The sequence below is a fragment of the Cherax quadricarinatus genome, chromosome 55 (assembly GCF_038502225.1).
Source record: "Cherax quadricarinatus isolate ZL_2023a chromosome 55, ASM3850222v1, whole genome shotgun sequence".
NCBI classification, from domain to species: Eukaryota; Metazoa; Arthropoda; class Malacostraca; order Decapoda; family Parastacidae; genus Cherax; species Cherax quadricarinatus.
Window position 1 is genome coordinate 18,923,608 of NC_091346.1, and position 22,500 is coordinate 18,946,107.

At 38.9% G+C, this 22,500-nt stretch overlaps 1 protein-coding gene across 5 annotated transcripts in view; it reads left to right on the plus strand.

Moving 5' to 3' along the window:
- The window catches only part of LOC128698893 (glutamate-gated chloride channel), a 412,436-nt gene that overhangs the window by 349,908 nt on the left and 40,028 nt on the right, over window positions 1–22,500 (plus strand). For 4 of the 5 annotated variants that reach the window (XM_070096884.1, XM_070096886.1, XM_070096883.1 and 1 more), the window contains exons 5-9: window positions 1,253–1,279; window positions 17,530–17,639; window positions 19,361–19,425; window positions 20,694–20,763; window positions 21,711–21,864. In XM_070096884.1, the coding sequence (XP_069952985.1) occupies window positions 1,253–1,279; window positions 17,530–17,639; window positions 19,361–19,425; window positions 20,694–20,763; window positions 21,711–21,864 (426 nt within the window). The remainder of the gene's footprint in view (window positions 1–1,252; window positions 1,280–17,529; window positions 17,640–19,360; window positions 19,426–20,693; window positions 20,764–21,710; window positions 21,865–22,500) is intronic. The other variant, XM_070096885.1, reaches the window with a different exon arrangement.

Consider the following 22,500-nt stretch of genomic DNA (forward strand, 5'->3'; position numbering starts at 1 on the left):
ATAGGTCTGTCTGAGCATTTATCTCATAGTAAAAGAATGATAGGTCTGTCTGAGCATTTATCTCATAGTAAAAGAATGATAGGTCTGTCTGAGCATTTATCTTATAGCAAAAGAATGATAGGTCTGTCTGAGCATTTATCTCATAGCAAAAGAATGATAGGTCTGTCTGAGCATTTATCTCATAGTAAAAGAATGATAGGTCTGTCTGAGCATTTATCTCATAGTAAAAGAATGATAGGTCTGTCTGAGCATTTATCTCATAGTAAAAGAATGATAGGTCTGTCTGAGCATTTATCTCATAGTAAAAGAATGATAGGTCTGTCTGAGCATTTATCTCATAGTAAAAGAATGATAGGTCTGTCTGAGCATTTATCTCACAGCAAAAGAATGATAGGTCTGTCTGAGCATTTATCCCATAGTAAAAGAATGATAGGTCTGTCTGAGCATTTATCTCATAGTAAAAGAATGATAGGTCTGTCTGAGCATTTATCTCATAGTAAAAGAATGATAGGTCTGTCTGAGCATTTATCTCATAGTAAAAGAATGATAGGTCTGTCTGAGCATTTATCTTATAGCAAAAGAATGATAGGTCTGTCTGAGCATTTATCTCATAGCAAAAGAATGATAGGTCTGTCTGAGCATTTATCTCATAGTAAAAGAATGATAGGTCTGTCTGAGCATTTATCTCATAGTAAAAGAATGATAGGTCTGTCTGAGCATTTATCTCATAGTAAAAGAATGATAGGTCTGTCTGAGCATTTATCTCATAGTAAAAGAATGATAGGTCTGTCTGAGCATTTATCTCATAGTAAAAGAATGATAGGTCTGTCTGAGCATATATCTCATAGCAAAAGAATGATAGGTCTGTCTGAGCATTTATCTCATAGCAAAAGAATGATAGGTCTGTCTGAGCATTTATCTCATAGCAAAAAAACTGCACAGGTCAGCATGAGAATCTTACTCAAGGCAGACAAATTTCTGAGAATCCTGCATGAGTGAGCATCCCAAAGCAGTCATAAACACGTGAAGAAAGATTTGCGATAAAGAAACAAAAACTCTTCTTTACCTCTTACGCATCCTGATTTTCCCGATCACCAGGAGCATCGTCCTCTAGAGCAGACAATACCTAGCATACACATTTACCTGGTCAAAAACATACACTATGTTCCGAGCGGCGGGGAGCTGGCCGTAGGCCACTCCCGAGGTTATAGTCTGGTCGGCTTTAGTAACACCTTGTGTTTCCTTTCTGCAGCCGTCTGGCAGTAGGAAATAGAGACAGGTAAGGGTCCTTTTAACCGCCTGCTTGCCTGTCTTGTGCTTAGAACCAGATTTCGCAAGCCTGATGCTTGACCCCATTATAGGAGGGTAGAACTTTAAATAATAGACTTATTCTCTAACCTTTTAGAACTTAGCTCGTGTATATATATATATATATATATATATATATATATATATATATATATATATATATATATATATATATATATATATATATATATATATATGCCCCGGTATATTAGAGCTCTTGCCTGGCATCATCATTATTAGTTCTCTCTTTTTCCTTTTTATAACTTCTATTAATTGTATAAGTACATTTATTTTTATACTAACATCTGCGTACGGAAGTTGTATTATATGTATTATATCATAATATATTTTAATATATTATGGTATATTACAATAAAAAATGCACCATTTTATGGTATATTATAGAATATTATAATATGTCAGAGTATATTATTGTAGTGCTCTTTTATTTAAAAGCTAATCTTAGCTGTATTTGCAAAAAGATTATAAAATAGTGTGACTGCATCGTCCTTAATAATTTTGAATATATATATGATAGGAAACCATTCTGAAGGGACTAGTATCAATGCTCAGTATCACAAGGCTTGTTCATTATGACTGAGATATCAGACCTCCACTGATACGACAACGATTGACTTGACTCTAGAAAGTTTGAGAGGCATTATTTTCAGCTGTTAGAACGCTGTTGTCCAGTCTCTCCTTGGCAAGTGGTTTATTGCCCTGTGCGAAAACAATCTTGGTGAAACTGTCAGTCAGGTAAGTTAAAATCTGGAGTAGGTGATTAAACATAAGCCGCTGATTAATATAGGAAGGAGTCTCCATGTAGTCATGAAGGGGAACATATTTGAACACATTAGCACTATAGTCACCACTGCCAGTGTTCATCAGAGGCTTACTCACCAGCAATCTTGGTGCAACATAAGAGTGGTCAATATAGCCACTCAGTTCTTATATCCTTCTATTTCTCCACCATCCCATGCTGATAATGTGATAATATATGCGTTGGAGAAACTGTGAGGAACCTGTCGACCAGGCTTTGCGAAGACAAGTATGCATGGAGTAGGGAAGACCACAACAATGCTTGCATTGTCCACGAGAACACCGTAAACAATTTTAGGAGACTAAGAGACTCACTGCTAGTCTTCGCCGAGCTTAAAATGAGAAAGCCTCAGTGCTTCGAGTCTCCCACTTATCGCTGCTTCTAATACTAGGATATAGGAAAACAGATGAGTATACTAGCATCTCTGTAATTCTAAACCACATCATTTTTGACCACACAACGCCACGCTTACAGGAAAACTTGATCTGACATCTACTTACACCTGACCTGACATCTACGTATATCTCTCCTGACGTTTCTTGCCTCACCAGCTACATATGCAATATATTTTTTTAATGTTGGTGCTAATATAATTGTAGGTATATTGCAACAGTCTCAGAGGAACTATCAATAATGCACAGCAGCCACTAGGACGGAGAAAATAATGTTGCTTTAGGCCTTTCGCATTGGTACTGCAAATGTTTCTTCAGGAGCATTACAATTAGAATGGAATGCAGGTGAGCACAATCAGGTGTGTCCTGAGATACAGTCCAGCCAATCTGGTGCATTCCTGGCTGGACACCCTCTCTGGGCATACCTGCTTTGCCTCTCATGGATGCCATTCCTTTCATTGCATTACTCCTGAAGAAGCGTTTCCAGTTGTTTCGCGAAAGGCCTAAAGCAACATTATTCTCCTCCCTAATGATTGTGCAATATATATATATATATATATATATATATATATATATATATATATATATATATATATATATATATATATATATATATATATATATATATATATATAACTTCAGTAATTATTGAGATGATTGAACACTTTAACGACTGCAACCTCATATCAACAATGAGCAGTCAGGTGTTTGACTGACTCAGAACTCTAGGGAAATTATTGAAAATATGATGATGGCAAAAAACATTGAATATTTTTTCCACACTGTAATTGGCTAAAAGTTTTTTCATTCTTTTTTTCTATCAACAGTCACAAAAACACAGCTGAAAGAAGTTTTTTTTTTAAGATGATTTCAGTATATGTTACACATTAATTTTTACGTTATTGTTATTATTATTATTATTATCAATATTATTGTTATTATTATTATCATTATTATTATTATTGTTGTTGTTGGTGTTGTTGTATTATATTACATAATAAGTTGTAAAGGGACGTACAACGACCGGGGACTGAGTAGTATTGAGAGTTGATAAAGAGAAACCAGAATATCTCAAAGTCAAAGTTTACGTAGTGACCAACCTCCTCAGAGAACCTTTTTCCTGTAATGCTTAAAAAAATGTATTGGAAATACTTCAGATAATTTGATAGCTATTATGTTTCGAGCAGAATTTAGAGGCGATGATAATTTGCTCAAGTTTGGTCTCCAGAGCTGCACCCATCTCAGTATTATTTTGAATTGTAAAAATGGTAAATTTTAGGCTTGTTACGCGTCTCCAGGAATAGTGAAGAGTGGACATTCCTACACTGATTTCGAGACTCTCTTTGCCTGTCTTCTCCAGGACAACAAGAACAACAACAATAATACTAATAATACTAATAATATTAATAATAATAATAATAATAATAATAATAATAATAATAATAATAATAATAATATAAATAATAATATAATTATTATTATCATTATTATCATTATTATTATTATTATTATTATTATTATTATTATTATTATTATTATTATTATTATTATTATTATTATTATTATTATTATTACTATCATTAGTAGTAGTAGTAGTATTATAATAATAATAACACATGTTAAGCGTTAAACCCATGTGAGACATTCAGTGCAAGACTTGAAGGAGCCTTGATCCTCCGTCCACTGAACGAGAGGAAGACGTGATTCCTGTTTGTACTCACCTAGATGTCTCATGTTCTCCCGGAATAGAGTGCAGACCACTGGCTGCCTCTGACACTCCAGGAGAAGTAGAGTACAGACCACTGGCTGCCTCTGACACTCCAGAAGTAGAGTACAGACCACTGGCTGCCTCTGACACTCCAGGAGAAGCAGAGTACAGATCACTGGCTGCAATGGCACTCCAGGAGAGGTACAGTACATACCACTGGCTGCCTCTGATACTCCAGGAGAGGTACAGTACAGACAACTGGCTGCCCCTGACACTCCAGGAGAAGTAGAGTACAGACCACTGGCTGCCCCTGACACTCCAGAAGTAGAGTACAGATCACTGGCTGCCCCTGACACTCCAGAAGTAGAGTACAGACCACTGGCTGTCCCTGACACTCCAGGAGAAGCAGAGTACAGATCACTGGCTGCAATGGCACTCCAGGAGAAGTAGAGTACAGAGCACTGGCTGCCCCTGGCACTCCAGGAGAAGTAGAGTACACATCACTGGCTGTCCCTGACACTCCTGGAGAAGAAGAGTACAGATCACTGGCTGCCCCTGACACTCCAGGAGAAGTAGAGTACAGACCACTGGCTGTCCCTGACACTCCAGGAGAAGTAGAGTACAGACCACTTGCTGACGCTGACACTCGAGAAGAAGTAGAGTACAGACCACTGGCTATCCCTGACACTCAAGGAGAAGTAGAGTACAGATCACTGGCTGCCCTGACACTCCAAGAGAAGTAGAGTACATACCACCGGCTGTCCCTGACACTCCAGGAGAAGAGTACAGATCATTGGCTGTTCCTGACACTCCAGGAGAAGAAGAGTACAGATCACTGGCTGTCCCTGACACTCCAGGAGAAGTAGAGTACAGATCACTTTCTGTCCTTGACACTCCAGGAGAAGTAGAGTACAGATCACTGGCTGTCCCTGACACTCCAGGAGAAGTAGAGTACAGACCACTGGCTGTCCCTGACACTCCAGGAGAAGTAGAGTACAGATCACTGGCTGTCCCTGACACTCCAGGAGAAGTAGAGTACAGATCACTGGCTGTCCCTGACACTCCAAGAGAAGTAGAGTACAGATCACTGGCTGCTCCTGACACTCCAGGAGAAGTAGAGTACAGATCACTGGCTGTCCCTGACACTCCAGGAGAAGTAGAGTACAGATCACCGGCTGTCCCTGACACTTCAGGAGAAGTAGAGTACAAATCGCTGGCTGTCCCTGACACTCCAGGAGAAGTAGAGTACAGATCACTGGCTGTCCCTGACACTCAAGGAGAAGTAGAGTATAGATCACTGGCTGTCCCTGACACTCCAGGAGAAGTAGAGTACAGACCACTGGCTGTTCCTGACACTCCAAAAGAAGCAGAGTACAGATCACTGGCTGTCCCTGACACTAAAGGAGAAGTAGAGTACAGATCACTGACTGCACCTGACACTCCAAGAGAAGTAGAGTACAGACCACTGGCTGTCCCTGACACTCCAGGAGAAGTAGAGTACAGATCACCGGCTGTCTCTGACACTCAAGGAGAAGTAAGAGTACAGATCACTGGCTGTCCCTGACACTCCAGGAGAAGTAGAGTACAGATCACTGGCTGCCCCTGACACTCCAAGAGAAGTAGAGTACAGACCACTGGCTGTCCCTGACACTCCAGAAGTAGAGTACAGACCACTGGCTGTCCCTGACACTCCAGGAGAAGTAGAGTAGAGACCACTGGCTGCCCCTGACACTCCAAGAGAAGTAGAGTACAGACCACTGGCTGCCCCTGACACTCCAGAAGTAGAGTACAGATCACTGGCTGCCCCTGACACTCCAAAAGTAGAGTACAGACCACTGGCTGTCCCTGATACTCCAGGAGAAGTAGAGCACAGATCACTGGCTGCCCCTGACACACCAGGAGAAGTAGAGTACAGACCACTGGCTGCCCCTGACACTCCAGAAGTAGAGTACAGATCACTGTCTGTCCATGACACTCCAGGAGAAGTAGAGTACAGATCACTGGCTGCCCCTGACACTGCAGGAGAAGTAGAGTACAGATCACTGGCTGTCCCTGACACTCCAGGAGAAGTAGAGTACAGATCACTGGCTGCCCCTGACACTCCAGGAGAAGTAGAGTACAGATCACTGGCTGCCCCTGACACTCCAGGAGAAGTAGAGTACAGACCACGGGCTGCCCCTGACACTCCAGGAGAAGTAGAGTACAGATCACTGGCTGTCCCTGACACACCTGGAGAAGTAGAGTACAGACCACGGGCTGCCCCTGACACTCCAGGAGAAGTAGAGTTCAGACCACGGGCTGCCCCTGACACTCCTGGAGAAGTAGAGTATAGATCACTGGCTGTCCCTGACACACCTGGAGAAGTAGAGTACAGACCACGGGCTGCCCCTGACACTCCAGGAGAAGTAGAGTACAGACCACGGGCTGCCCCTGACACTCCCTTGTAATGTTAATACCATTCTAGGTTGTGACATAAGGTGCTGGTGGCATAATACACTACGTTAATTTCGCAATACGCATCATCAGTTTCGATATGTATGGTGAGGACTTCTCAGTACATGCCGTCCACTTCATTATAAGGGATCTTTGTCTTCATTATATACAACCTCTGCTTGATAGTATGCTACTTGAATTTCGTAATAAACGATTTTGGCTTTATTGTATACGTGATACTGAGTTCATAATGCACGATATTTGTCCCAGAATACTCTCATTCGATTCCATAATACTCAATAAAAATTTCAATACACACACACACACACACACACACACACACACACACACATACACACACATATATATATATATATATATATATATATATATATATATATATATATATATATATATGTATGTATGTATGTATATGTCGTGCCGAATAGGCAGAACTTGCGATCTTGGCTTAAATAGCAGCGTTTATCTTGCCATATAGGACAAGTGAAAATTTGTGTATGCAATAATTTAGCGAAAATCATTCTGAACCTAACGAAAAAAATACATTTCACTGTGTTTGTTTAGTATTAAATTGTGTGTGTGTGTGTGTGTGTGTGTGTGTGTACTCACCTATTTGTACTCACCTATTTGTGGTTGCAGGGGTCGAGTCCTAGCTCCTGGCCCCGCCTCTTCACCGGTTGCTACTAGGCCCTCTCTCTCCCCGCTCCATGAGCTTTATCAAACCTCGTCTTAAAACTGTGTATGGTTCCTGCCTCCACTACGTCATTTTCTAGGCTATTCCACTGCCTTACAACTCTATGACTGAAGAAATACTTCCTAATATCTCTCTGACTCATTTGTGTCTTCAACTTCCAATTGTGGCCTCTTGTTTCTGTGTCCCCTCCCTGGAACATCCTGTCCTTGTCCACCTTGTGTGTGTGTGTGTGTGTGTATGTGTGTGTGTGTGTACTCACCTATTTGTACTCACCTATTTGTGGTTGCAGGGGTCGAGTCCTAGCTCCTGGCCCCGCCTCTTCACCGGTTGCTACTAGGCCCTCTCTCTCCCCGCTCCATGAGCTTTATCAAACCTCGTCTTAAAACTGTGTATGGTTCCTGCCTCCACTACGTCATTTTCTAGCCTATTCCACTGCCTTACAACTCTATGACTGAAGAAATACTTCCTAATATCTCTCTGACTCATTTGTGTCTTCAACTTCCAATTGTGGCCTCTTGTTTCTGTGTCCCCTCCCTGGAACATCCTGTCTTTGTCCACCTTGTCTATTCCACGCAGTATTTTATATGTCGTTATCATGTCTCCCCTGACCCTCCTGTGTGTGTGTGTGTGTGTGTGTGTGTGTGTGTGTGTGTGTGTGTGTGTGTGTGTGTGTGTGTGTGTGTGTGTGTGTAAAAACAAATTCTATTCGATCACACAGTATCTGGGTTATGAATTTGTTGAGAACTGTTTAGTTAGCACAAACTAATTAGCTTTGTAAATTACTTGACTCTAATTGATGGTTTAAATAGTGTATTTTGATGTCGAATTAGTAATTTTTTTGAACTGTGTGATTTGTATTTCAAGTCTGCATATTGTTTGATTTTTTTATTTGCTAATTTGCAATGTATTGAGGTGGGAGTAGCGGTACTCAGAGTGTTAGTAGTGGTGGTGGTAGTAGTGGTAGTCAGAGTGTTAGTAGTGGTGGTGGTAGTAGTGGTAGTCAGAGTGTTAGTAGTGGTGGTGGTAGTAGTGGTAGTCAGAGTGTTAGTAGTGGTGGTGGTAGTAGTGGTAGTCAGAGTGTTAGTAGTGGTGGTGGTAGTAGTGGTAGTCAGAGTGTTAGTAGTGGTGGTGGTAGTAGTGGTAGTCAGAGTGTTAGTAGTGGTGGTGGTAGTAGTGGTAGTCAGAGTGTTAGTAGTGGTGGTGGTAGTAGTGGTAGTGATAGTTACGATGGTAGTTAGGGGGTGAGAAACATATATTTTTTTCTTCCCTGTTTAGCTTGATATTTCATCAACGTTTCATGTCATAAGCGTGGGCTGTAGAGGATGAAGAGTGAGAGTGGGGAGAGGGCCTTATGATTTACCGCTCTCTCTCTCTCTCTCTCTCTCTCTCTCTCTCTCTTTACACAGGGTTTGACAAGGTTAGGTTAATGATCCCTAGCTCTCTCTCTCTCTCTCTCTCTCTCTCTCTCTCTCTCTCTCTATCCAGACAGAAGCTGTCGTGATGGATCAGACAGTAGAATAAAGTGATCTAATTTCAAATATACCCACAAATTATTCATTAAATTCCTCCATTGTGTAGAGGAAACCTTAAACCACGTTTCGACCGATCCACGATAGGGAGAAACGTCGTTTAAAGATTTTTTTCTATGTGTGGGTTCTATGTGGAATTATTCCAAGCCAAGTACAGGGTGTTTCAAAATGACGGACCCAATTTCAGTATATTCTGCTTTGCAATTGGATATATATTTTTAAATATCTTGTTTTGAGATTTTTATTGATCAAGCTCCCAGAAGCGAAATATCTTCAGTAAAGGTGTCCCAAGGTGTCCCTTACCCCCCCCCTCTCAAGTTCAGAGAAGATATGGCCCTTCACACACCCTTCCATGTGTCTCATAAGAGATATCTTCCCTTCACCCCTTCCCACAGGAGGATAATCACTGTTATAACATGTTATAACATGCCTCGCTCATCATCCCTTGGCATCTCTCAGCTGCATGATAACATGCTAGTTTTCTCTCCCCTCCCTCCCCATTAGAATGATTTATTTCCCCATTTAAATGGTGCTCCTATTGCTGTTTATCTTTCGTAAAAATATCTAATTCCTCCCCTCTCCCCCCAAAAAAAAACATTTTTTTTTACTCCTTTTATTGTTCAATATTATCAAGTTTACATGTCTGCTATGAGTGTTTTTTGGTGTTATTGATATTTTATTGTTTTGTCCCTTGGCTTCGTTATTTTTTTCTCAGTTCATTTACAAGCTAAGAGCTGTTATCTTTTCTTAGTTCATTTACAAGCTAAGAGCTGTTATCTTTTCTCAGTTCTTTTACAAGCTAAGAGCTGTTATCTTTTGTCAGTTCATTTACAAGCTAAGAGCTGTTATCTTTTCTCAGTTAATTTACAAGCTAAGAGCTGTTATCTTTTCTTAGTTCATTTACAAGCTAAGAGCTGTTATCTTTTCTCAGTTCATTTACAAGCTAAGAGCTGTTATCTTTTCTCAGTTCTTTTACAAGCTAAGAGCTGTTATCTTTTCTCAGTTAATTTACAAGCTAAGAGCTGTTATCTTTTCTCAGTTAATTTACAAGCTAAGAGCTGTTATCTTTTCTCAGTTCATTTACAAGCTAAGAGCTGTTATCTTTTCTTAGTTCATTTACAAGCTAAGAGCTGTTATCTTTTCTCAGTTCATTTACAAGCTAAGAGCTGTTATCTTTTCTCAGTTCATTTACAAGCTAAGAGCTGTTATCTTTTCTCAGTTCATTTACAAGCTAAGAGCTGTTATCTTTTCTCAATTAATTTATAAGCTAAGAGCTGTTATCTTTTCTCAATTCATTTATAAGCTAAGAGCTGTTATCTTTTCTCAGTTCATTTACAAGCTAAGAGCTGTTATCCTTCAGCTCATTTTAAAGCTAAATCTTCCCTATCCTAGTATCCTACTATCCTTCCTGAAGATGTCATCCACATCATGTGGGACGAGGTATGAATTCAGGCGTTCAGATTGAATGTTTGGTCAACCAGACTGTTGGTTCGAGCGGCCAGAATCTTGTCACTGTGCACAGTAATTCCTGGAAATGCCAGTCATTTATTACACCTTTATCCCTGTCAACTCTTCAGTCAGTTCAGTCACTCACTCTCCCAATCAGTTCAGTCACGTTCAGTAGCAGTCAGTTCAGTCTCCTACACTTCCAGTTACTACAGTTACCATTAATTCCACTCACTCCAGTCACACCCTTTGGCTAATTCAGTCAATCATACATTCAGTCGGTTAAGTGAAGTTTCCCGAGTCAACTCAATATGTTTCAGTGGATCTCTGTTCCCTCCACCAACTAAGAATAATTATGTACATTTATGCCCACGAACTACATACACTTTACGCTAATTATTATTATATACGAGATTCGTATATTAATTATACTTTTTGCACCCATAATTATGCAACACTTTACACTCAGTAACATAAAAAATATTTACTGAGGATTTTCATTTAGGTCTGCCTAAGTTTCAGTATTTTTTTAAGAGTTTGTAAAAGAATTGGTGTATAATACCAACAAGTTGGTGAATGAGACACATGTTCAACACCTGGGTGTCTTTATTGATGAGACACATGAACAACATCTGGGTATCTTTATTGATAAATGAGACACATTTGAAGCACCTGGGTGTCTTTATTGATAAATGAGACACATGTACAATATCTGGGTATCTTTATTGATATATGAGACGCATGTGCAACACCTGGGTATCTGTACTGATAAATGAGAAACATTTGCAACACCTGGGTGTCGTTACTGATAAATGAGACACATGTTCATCATTTGGCTATCTTTATTTATGAATGAAATATATATACAACACCTGCGGTATCTTTATTACGAATTATGTATCTTAATTTTGAACTAATTTTATTATTTCATCATTTAGAGGCCCAGGAGCTGCACCTGCGTCTGATTCTTCAGTGATTGTGTGTCGGCTGTGTTCGATATCTTGCTGCCAAATTTTAGATACTTCTGATAAGCTGTATATATATATATATATATATATATATATATATATATATATATATATATATATATATATATATATATATATATATATATATATATATATATATATATATATATATATATATATATATATATATATATATTATCCTTCATAAATACATATTTTTCTTCAAACATTCGTATTGTTATTATATTCCTTTCAATAAATTTAAACACTGGAACATTTAATAAGAATTAAAAATAATATTTAACGAAATTTAGGATTTTCTCCAGTATACGTCTCTATGATCCGTAAGGGTTCGTAAGAGTCATACAGCGTCTGGGAACTGTGAGCTTGAAGCCATGAAAAGAAAAAAGGATAGCAGAGGAAGACCCTGATAGAGTTGATCTCACGGAGACAAGTGACACGTGCGATATTCCCAGCATGCTAGCGAACAGTAAGAGCGGAAACGGATATCGAAAGAGTCTGAGACAAGGAACTGCAATGGTTACCTTCATATCCTTGAATCAAGAACCCTTCACCGGTATCAAAGCACCCCACCTACTCCTTCCTTACTTAAAGGTCACCGATTTTCAGGTAGTGAGTTCATCTATGTATATTACCCCAATTTACCTCGCCACTCTGGGGAACTTTCCCTATTTCTGACTATCAGTCAGTTAGACTGCTCAAGTTATCCTCTCCAGGATAGCAATATGAGGGGAGTTTCCTCATCACCCAAGTAAAGCGCATTATTTCCCAGGAAAAATGCTCGCAAATTTATTACATTGCCCCATCAGTAAAGTGTGTTGGCCCGGCTACCACGGGAGGAGCATTCTCCTCTTTTTCTCCCCAGTAATTTGATAATAAAGACGGAAAGAGCAGCGGAAGACTTTATTGCTTATCAAGGTATGATAAAGCTCTTCCTGAGGGAGCTTATGTTCTTATAATAAAAGCTTTATTGCTGGATGGCGTAGCTACCTGACACAGCCTCAGGCTTTACTTTGAAGATGGTCGGCTCAAAGGAAAGCTTTAAGTCGGTAAAATAATACTCGGTATCTGAGCGAAACGTCATTAGAGAAGAAGCTTTACGGTGTTTCAGACGGTTACTCTTTGAAGAGAAGAGCTTTTGTAAGCTCAGAGGAACATCTTAATTGAAAGCTCTACAGAACTTTAGAGAGGTTAATATAGAAGACTAAAGTGAATATATACAGAGAGCTGTGTGTCTCTCAGTGTATATACACAGAGAGCTGAGTATCTCTCAGTAGACATACACAGAGAGCTGTGTGTCTCTCAGTGTATATATACAGAGAGCTGTGTGTCTCTCAGTGTATATACACAGAGAGCTGTGTGTCTCTCAGTAGACATACACAGAGAGCTGTGTGTCTCTCAGTGTATATACACAGAGAGCTGAGTATCTCTCAGTAGACGTACACAGAGAGCTGTGAGTCTCTCAGTGTGTATACACAGACAGTTGTGTGTCTCTCAGTGTATATACAGAGAGAGTTGTGTCTCTCAGTGTATATACACAGAGAGTTGTCTATCAGTGTATATACACAGAGAGCTGCGTGTCTCTCAGTGTATATACACAGAGAGTTGTGTGTCTCTCAGTGTATATACACAGAGAATTGTGTGTCTCTCAGTGTATATACACAGAGAGTTGTGCCTCTCAGTGTATATACACAGAGAGTTTTGTCTCTCAGTGTATATTCACAGAGAGCTGTGTGTCTCTCAGTGTATATACACAGAGAGTTGTGTGTCTCTCAGTGTATATACACAGAGAATTGTGTGTCTCTCAGTGTATATACACAGAGAGTTGTGCCTCTCAGTGTATATACACAGAGAGTTTTGTCTCTCAGTGTATATACACAGAGAGCTGTGTGTCTCTCAGTGTATATACACAGAGAGTTGTGTGTCTCTCAGTGTATATACACAGAGAGTTGTGTGTCTCTCACTGCATATACACAGAGTTGTGTGTCTCTCAGTGTATATACACAAAGAGTTGTGTCTTTCAGTGTATATACACAGAGACTTGTGTCTCTCGGTGTATATACACAGAAAACTGTGTGTCTCTCAGTATATATACACAGAGTTGCGTGTCTCTCAGTGTATATACACAGAAAGCTGTGTGTCTCTCAGTGTATATACACAGAGAGTTGTGTCTTTCAGTGTATATACACAGAGACTTGTGTCTCTCGGTGTATATACACAGAAAGCTGTGTGTCTCTCAGTGTATATACACAGAGTTGTGTGTCTCTCAGTGTATATACACAGAAAGCTGTGTGTCTCTCAGTATATATACACAGAGAGTTGTGTGTCTCTCAGTGTATACACACAGAGAGTTGTGTGTCTCTTAGTGTATATACACTGGGAGTTATGTATTTCAGTGTATATACACAGAGAGTTGTGTCTCTCGGTGTATATACACAGAAAGCTGTGCGTCTCTCAGTGTATATACACAGAGAGTTGTTTATCTCTCAGTGTATATACACAGAGAGTTGTGTGTCTCTCAGTGCATATACACAGAGAGTTGTGTGTCTCTCAGTGTATATACACAGAGAGTTGTGTGTCTCTCAGTGTATATTCACAGAGAGTTGTGTGTCTCTCAGTGTATATACACAGAGAGTTGTGTGTCTCTCAGTGTATATACACAGAGAGTTGTGTGTCTCTCAGCGTATATTCACAGAGAGTTGTGTGTCTCTCAGTGTATATACACAGAGAGTTGTGTGTCTCTCAGTGTACATACACAGAGAGCTGTGTGTCTCTCAGTGTATATACACAGGGAGTTGTGTGTCTCTCAGTGTATATACATAGAGAGTTGTGTCTTTCGGTGTATATACACAGAGAGTTGTGTGTCTCTCAGTGTACATACAGAGAAAGCTGTGTGTCTCTCAATGTATACACACAGAGAGTTGTGTGTCTCTCAGTGTATACACACAGAGAATTGTGTGTCTCTCAGTGTATATACACAGAGAGTTGTGTGTCTCTCAGTGTATACACACAGAGAGTTGTGTGTCTAAGTGTATATACACAGAGAGTTGTGTGTCTCTCAGTGTATACACACAGAGAGTTGTGTGTGTCTCTCAGTGTATACACACAGAGTTGTGTGTCTCTCAGTGTATATACACTGAAAGTTGTAACAAGGTGACAAGCAGCCTTTATGACCAAAGCCACGTATCTCTATCTCTCACAAGCATCGTTTACATAACTTGTAAATTTGATGTACAACACCGACACCAACACGTGTAAACATGTGAGTTAACTTTCGTCACATTTCAAGTTTCTGGTTTTAATACCTGCCACTTTTATCGGTTATATAATTCTGTATTAAGACTCGTATTAGGTGTTTTATTTCGTATAAATACTTACTTCAGCTGTTTTATTCTTTATAAATACTTCAGGTGTTTTATCACGTTAAAAATTTCGTAGATATTTTATCTCAAATAAATATCTGCATTATGTAATATATTCTGCTAAAAAAGACTATCATCAGGTGTTTTATTGGAGCAAACAACTGCACCCTGATCGGCTCTGTGATTGCCACAGCAGGAAAAACATAACTACATTTTAACGTAAACATGTGTTTTAATATTATGCAATGTAAACATGGCTCAGAATAAACATATTAATTTCTGTGATTCGTAGCATATTTAATTTCGGAGAAAATTTTCCGAAAGATTTCTCTTCTCTGTGGAAAAAGACACGAACAGTTTAGGACATTTACTAGACTAAACTAGAGAAAACGTTTCGCCACGAGTGGTGAAACGTTTCCTTTAATAAATGTCCTGAACTGTACATGCCTTTTTCCACATCTTGTCTATATCACAAAGCCATTTTTTTATCTCTCCTCTGTGGTAAGAGAATAAATTATATCCTTGCCATGTAAACGTGGCAAAATTAAATATTAATTCCTGCTAGGCGTAACATATTTACAGATTTCTCCTCTGTGGTAAGAGAATAAATTATATCATTGCCATTTAAACGTGGCAAAATTAAATATTAATTCCTGTGAGACGTAACATATTTACAGATTTCTCCTCTGTGGTAAAGGAATAAATTCTATTCTTGCCATGTAAACGTGGCAAAATTAAATATTAATTCCTGTGAGACGTAACATATTTACAGATTTCTCCTCTGTGGTAAGAAAATAAATTATATCATTGCCATTTAAACGTGGCAAAATTAAATATTAATTCCTGTGAGACGTAACATATTTACAGATTTCTCCTCTGTGGTAAGGGAATAAATTCTATCATTGCAAGACTAGGGATGAACGGCTTGCATTGTTTTGGTCTTGTTCTGCACCATGGGTAATTAAAGATAGCTTTAGTGATATAACTTTAAAACTGACACCTAGATAGTGTATTTAGTACCTTGGGAGTAATATTTTTATTAGTAATAGTATTCTAAGAGCATCGATAAGAATTTTATAAGCATTTGTAGAGGTCAGCAGCTGAGATGAGAGTCCTGCTGTATCTGCATGCCAGTATGTTGCAAATGATGTTTTGTTTAATACTGTTTTATTATGTTCCACAAGCTGTTTGCATAAGTGCAGGCGAGATGGCTTTATTGAATTACTTTTGTAGTGTCTAGCAGTGCAAAAAAAAAACTAACTTTATTAGTTTGCTGAATGCAATTTACCATATAATGTTACCCCGCGTGCAGTGAATGGCTGTGTGTTGTACCAGGATGGTGTTGCACTCAACACTCTGTTATAAATTTTGTAACACAATTTTTTAATGTGAAGTCATGCGTAAAATAGTTATGCTTAAGTGAAGTAAAAGGCTGATGAATTACAGAGTAATTAACATACCATTGACCATAGGGATAATTAATCGCATCCTGAGCCTTTTGGGTAATTTAATAGAGCTGAGTAGACGTAGATTCTAGCTAATCCTAACTCACAGGATATTTCAGATCTGTTCTTTAAATCCATCATCTCAAAGAGTATTATATTAATTTCTAGTAACGCCTGATCTAAATTAAAAAATTCTATAGGCGACCTTGCCAGTAAATTCAAAGCTGATTTGTGACTACTTAGCCAATAAGAATTGTGTTTACTTAGCCAATGGACGTTTAAAGCAGATTTGTACTAAGAGTATCTTTAATTTTTGTCCCTGGGAGAATTTGCTGGAAGAATATATAGTATTTTCTTTTTCAAAATTTGTTCTTTTGGCTCAGTTAAAAAAAAAGTACATATATAGAGTTACAATAATCAAGACTATAATTCAGACTTTCGCTAATAAAGACTATAATTCAGACTTTCGCTAATCAAGACTATAATTCAGACGTTATCTTAACTTACAAACGTGTCAGATTTTTTTTTTCAGAATTTAAAACGTCGTTCAGACTTTTGATAGCCAAAATCGTAATCCAAAATTTTCAATGGTTCAGACTTGCCATAGCACAGAACATAAATTTAGACTTCACCTCTAATCTAGAACACAATCTAAACTTCCCCAAAATCTGGACCTAAATCCTTTGGACTTAGACTTCAGACTTTCAACTATTCTAGCCTAAAAGCTTCTCACTAATGTAATTCAAAGTCTGAATATAAGTTATCTTGAATCACACACTAACCCAGTAGCATATAACTGCTAGTCGTAACTTATATGACTAGGTTAGTTCTCTCCTACATGACAAGTATAGTCCTCACCTAGATCACTAGCCTAGTCATCACCTATAATAACATACTAGGTAAAGTCAAATCTGAACTAGTTGGCAATAGAAAGAACCTAGATTCCATAAGATAGAATCAGGATCAGCAGTAAGATAGCACTAAATAGACAACAGGATCTAAGATATTAGATAGACACTAGGATCTAATATAATATTAGATAGACACCACACTTAAGATAACAACATGAGTCTTCGGAGTTTCAAAAATAGAAGATAGACCCAGAATCTAAGATAACACACGATAGACCCCGGTATCTAAAATAACAGCATGAACCTTAAGATTTAAGATAACACAAGACAGACCCCCATTGGCAGAGATAACATTGGATAATTCCCAAACTTTCGACTCAGGAATCTCTAGTACTGACTAGTATTAATTGAAGCTAATTGGTTGTGACTGGTACTGACTAGTACTGACTGTCTAGGAAGGGGTTTAAACTGGTAATGGGCTGGTATGAATCGGTTATAAGCGCTATCTGACTGGTTATCTTCTCCCGACAGCGAGATATCCTCGGCCAACTTCCGGGCCCGTGAGAAACAAATCATTGATGAGATTATTGGTCCAGCCAACTATGACAAGCGCATCCGGCCAGCCGGAGCTAATGATACCGGTGAGTTGGTAGTTGGTGTAAGTATACAGTGTTTGTTGATTGTACAGTGTTTGTTGAAATGTACAGTGTTTGTTGATTGTACAGTGTTTGTTGAAATGTACAGTGTTTGTTGATTGTACAGTGTTTGTTGATTGTACAGTGTTTGTTGAAGTGTAGTGTTTGTTGATTGTACAGTGTTTGTTGATTGTACAGTGTTTGTTGAAATGTACAGTGTTTGTTGATTATACAGTGTTTGTTGATTGTACAGTGCTTGTTGATTGTACAGTGTTTGTTGATTGTACAGTGTTTGTTGAAGTGTAGTGTTTGTTGATTGTACAGTGTTTGTTGATTGTACAGTGTTTGTTGATTGTATAGTGTTTGTTGAAATGTACAGTGTTTGTTGATTGTACAGTGTTTGTTGATTGTACAGTGTTTGTTGATTGTACAGTGTTTGTTGATTGTACATTGTTTGTTGATTGTACAATGTTTGTTGAAGTGTACAATATTTGTTCAAGTGTACGGTGTATGCTGATCATTTTCAATGGTCGAAACAGTAATAAGAAAGTGAGATGTAAAGGAAGCGGGGTGTTGCTAATAATAATCGTGAACGTGAATATATATAAGAACGGAACGATAAGAGAGAAGCATAAGCAAGTACTGAAAGAGAGGTTAGCTAGAGTGGGAGAGTGTAATGAGCATTATGTTGTTGTGGCTTCAGAATGCAGTGGTATGAGCAGGGTTAGAGCTGAAGAGGTAGGAATTTATTTCCCCAAAATTTCCTTAACCTCCCTCTAGACCCCTTAGACTCCTTCCCTAAGGGATGGGGATACTGGTTTCGTGGTTGGATGAGTGCAGAATGATAAAGGAATGATCGGTGGAGTAATGGTATGAGTGGATGGTAAAGGACATGAGTGACATGATGTAGTGACATGATGTAGAAAATATAAATTATAAATTGCAGTATGTGCAATAACAGTCAATAGGTGATATAACACTATGTTAAACAACACTGTGAAAAAAAATAGTGAACTTCCAAGCGCTTTTGTGATTTCTCACAATATGAGATCCTTGATAATGTGAGAAACCACGAAAGCGATTGAAAGTTCAATGTTTTTTTTTCACAGTGGTTGTTTCGCAAATTGTAGTGTGTGAAGAAGATTACAGAAGTTTTATTTTATTAGTGGTAAGCGATTTCGAAGAGTTGAAGTATCCGACACATGTGCAAAAATTAGGCAGCTTTACTCTCGCAACTTCTGCACTCGACCGAAGAATCCTGTTACGCAGGCGAAACGTTTCGAGAATAAAGATACACCAGTGTTGTACATGTGTCGCATTTGTCATAGCAGAGGTTAAAAGAACTGTGAGGAATAAGTGAGATATCAGCAGCAAATTTTCACTGAGGAATAAAATTTATTAGAAGGAAGAAGTGTAAGTGAATATGAAGGAAGAGGGTGAAGCCGTAAGCAGATTAAATATTAAGAGAGCAATAGGGAGGGATGGAACTGAAACTAAATGATGACACAGCTGTTTAATGTATGTAAAAAAAAGTGGGAAACTCCCCATGTATCAGCAAAGAAACAGAGAATATGTATCGTACAGGAGGAAAAGGGGGCAAGAGAGTTTATAAAAATTATAGAATAGGGGGAGAGGAAATTCAACATTTGGAATGTAGTTATTTAACATTTCCTGTACAAGTTTTAATTTCGAGTTCTGAAACTGACGTGAGTTTTTCTGGCCCGCAGGTCCAGCCATTGTTCACATCAACATAATGATCCGTAACGTACAGACCATCTCAGACGTCAAAATGGTGAGTAGGGCTTCCCTTTCTACTCGTACTGGTGAGCCATTTGATTCTCCATACTTAGAATATTTAATCAATCGTCTGTGTACCTGAACTTCCATGGCTTTTGTCTGACTAGTCTATTTCTCTCACTGTATCTATTCTGACGACTGCCAAAGCAGTGTTTTCCTATGTTCTTTCTGAAGCTCAACTGACTTATGTGAATCCATTATTTCGAGATCGATTTTGGATAAATATTCTCAGCACCACAACGTGTCAATATTCTTTATCGACCAGGCTAATTAAATAAGCGTCTCTACTATACCTCTTCTGATTGTCCTAGTATCCTGTGTCTCTGTCCGGCAAAATCACTTGTACCTCTGTACTTATCCCTGCAGGTCACGTTTCTGATTTCCCTTCTGTTATCAAGTTACGTTTTTGTCTTCATTATTTCAATATAACGTGAGAATAATCCATATAAAATCAAATAACATAAAACGAGAAGGACTGTAATTGCAACTCGTCAGGGGATAAGGTTATATAACTAGCAACAATTACAGAGGAAATTATAGTTGACCTTTGACCTTGTTTACAGTGATTATCTCTTATTACTACAGTCATCAGAAGGCGCTAGACCTGTGCGGGGAGGTCAAGCGGCACCTGAAGCGTGAGGTGAGGGAAGGGGAGGAGAGAGCAATTTTGAGAGAGTGATTTTGATCTCATCTTTCCGTAGGTTAAGAATTCTTCACCCGAATCAAGACACTCTGAATTTTCTTCTTTTCTCAGATATCTTTTTCTACGTGTTTTGTGAAAAAAATGGATAATATCTTTTTATATGTGTGGCAGTGAGTTGCGTGGAGAGAGTGGATGAGAGAGATAACGCTAGAAAACGGAAAATAATAACCAAACAATAGAGCAGAAAGAGTTATTTTTTTATATTCACTGTTGTATGAGTGTTGCAAAGAAGCTTAGAGCAGAGGAAGCTTTTATAGAGCTCATTTATTTCACGACTTTAAAAGGCTTTCTTTGAGAATGGCTCTGCTCCAAGTTTATACATTTTACTAACTCTACCGTCCTGCCTTAGCAATGTTTCTAAATAAAACACAATATGCTATTTATGGCATTTACCGAGAAGACGTTTCGCTCACCAGGGACCCCATCGGTTCATACATATATAAGTACGAAACTCTTTTTGCATTTATGCCATTAATTTCATTATGTGTCTTGAATACTTGCCGATATATTCTCCCACTTACTTAGTGATGATGACAGGGCTTCGTGTTTTCCACTTACAGGAGTACAGCATCCAGATCACCTTCCGTGAACAGTGGAAAGATCATCGTCTCACCTTCGACAACATGGGAGGTCAGGAAAATTGGTTTCGTACGAATTGACCAGCTTTGTTTCCGACGTTAGTGGATGTAGGATAGAGACTGTGCTCTTACTCCCTGCACTGAATGAGCTGAATGGATATTAGCCATTAGGATAATAATCCCTTAACAGATAAATCTTTTAACACGGACAGTTTGGGCACCATTTTCGACAGGCCATTTAACAAACCATCCACCCTAATAAACAATTATTAAAGCCCATATAAGGATAATTTAATTAACTACAATAATAAACGTAAATTACTCTTTACTTACCACAGAGAATCTTAATAAAAAAAATTTTTTTAATTGTGACTGCGTGAAGATCACTCAGTGAGAAGGTAAAGGGTTCTGACTCCATACGAAGGATCAAGGAGTTAAACCTACAATACTCCAAGAGGACTGGGTGTGCTACACTTGGGTTTCTTAACTGCCGAAATCGATTCGTCGATACAGAGACCCAAGTGTTTGCAACACGTGTGTTTTATTCATCAAGTTGACAGTAGGGCATTGCATTGTTGATGTCAGACGGTGGTTGGTGGATTGGCGGGGCCCAGGAGCCAGAGCTCTACACGTTAAGTACCTTAAAATCCAATGAACACCACTCAGTACGTAACAGTCATTGCGCATTGCCCAGTACACGCTATACAGTACACACTAACCAGCACGCATTACCAAGTACACTCTCTCCGGTGTACATTACCAAGTACACACTATCCAGTACTAACTACCGAGCACACACTACACAGTACACGCTATTCAGTACTCATCATCCAGTACACACTACACAGTACACACTATCCCGTACACACTATCCCGTACACACTATCCACTATACGCCACACAGTACACACTACCAGGTACACACTGCCAAGTACACACTACCAAATTTACAGCACTCTACAGACGTCCCCAGTACCAGTTTCACACTTGTGCCCGCAGGACGCATCCAGTACCTGACGCTGACGGATACAGACATGGTGTGGATGCCTGACTTGTTCTTCAAGAACGAGAAGGAAGGACACTTCCACAAGATCATTCTACCCAACCTTTACATCCGTATCTACCCAGATGGTGGCGTCCTCTATAGTATCAGGTGAGTAGACTAACTGTCTACACAAATAACCCGCACATAGAAGAGAGGAGCTTACGACGACGTTTCGGTCCGACTTGGACCATTTACGAAATTGTGTAAGAATGGTATATAATACCGACAAGATGAAATTAAGACACATGTGCAACATCTGGGTATCTTTATTGTAGACGTTTCGCCATCCAGTGGCTTTATCAATACAAATTCTAGGACATAACTTGAAGACAATAGAACTATGTACAGAAGATGAGGTAATCAGTCCCTCAACCTTGGAGTAGGTGCGAAGAGCACCATAGTCGTGGAGATTCTGAAGCAGAAGAAAGGAGCCTGGCGCTTATATAGTAACGTCAGGTGTAGCAGACGAGGGCATAGTCACTGGTAGGCGGGATTCCCCAGTGGAAGTAGGTCCTTCCCAAAGAGATGAGTTAGTTGTAGTAGTAGTTGTCGTAGTCGTGAAGGTTATGTACATGTCCTCATCTTCTGTACATAGTTCTACTGTCTTCAAGTTATGTCCTAGAATTTGTATTGATAAAGCCACTGGATGGCGAAACGTCTACAATAAAGATACCCAGATGTTGCACATGTGTCTTAATTTCATTTACGAAGTCACCCGTGACTTAACCGGATTCCTTTTTTCTT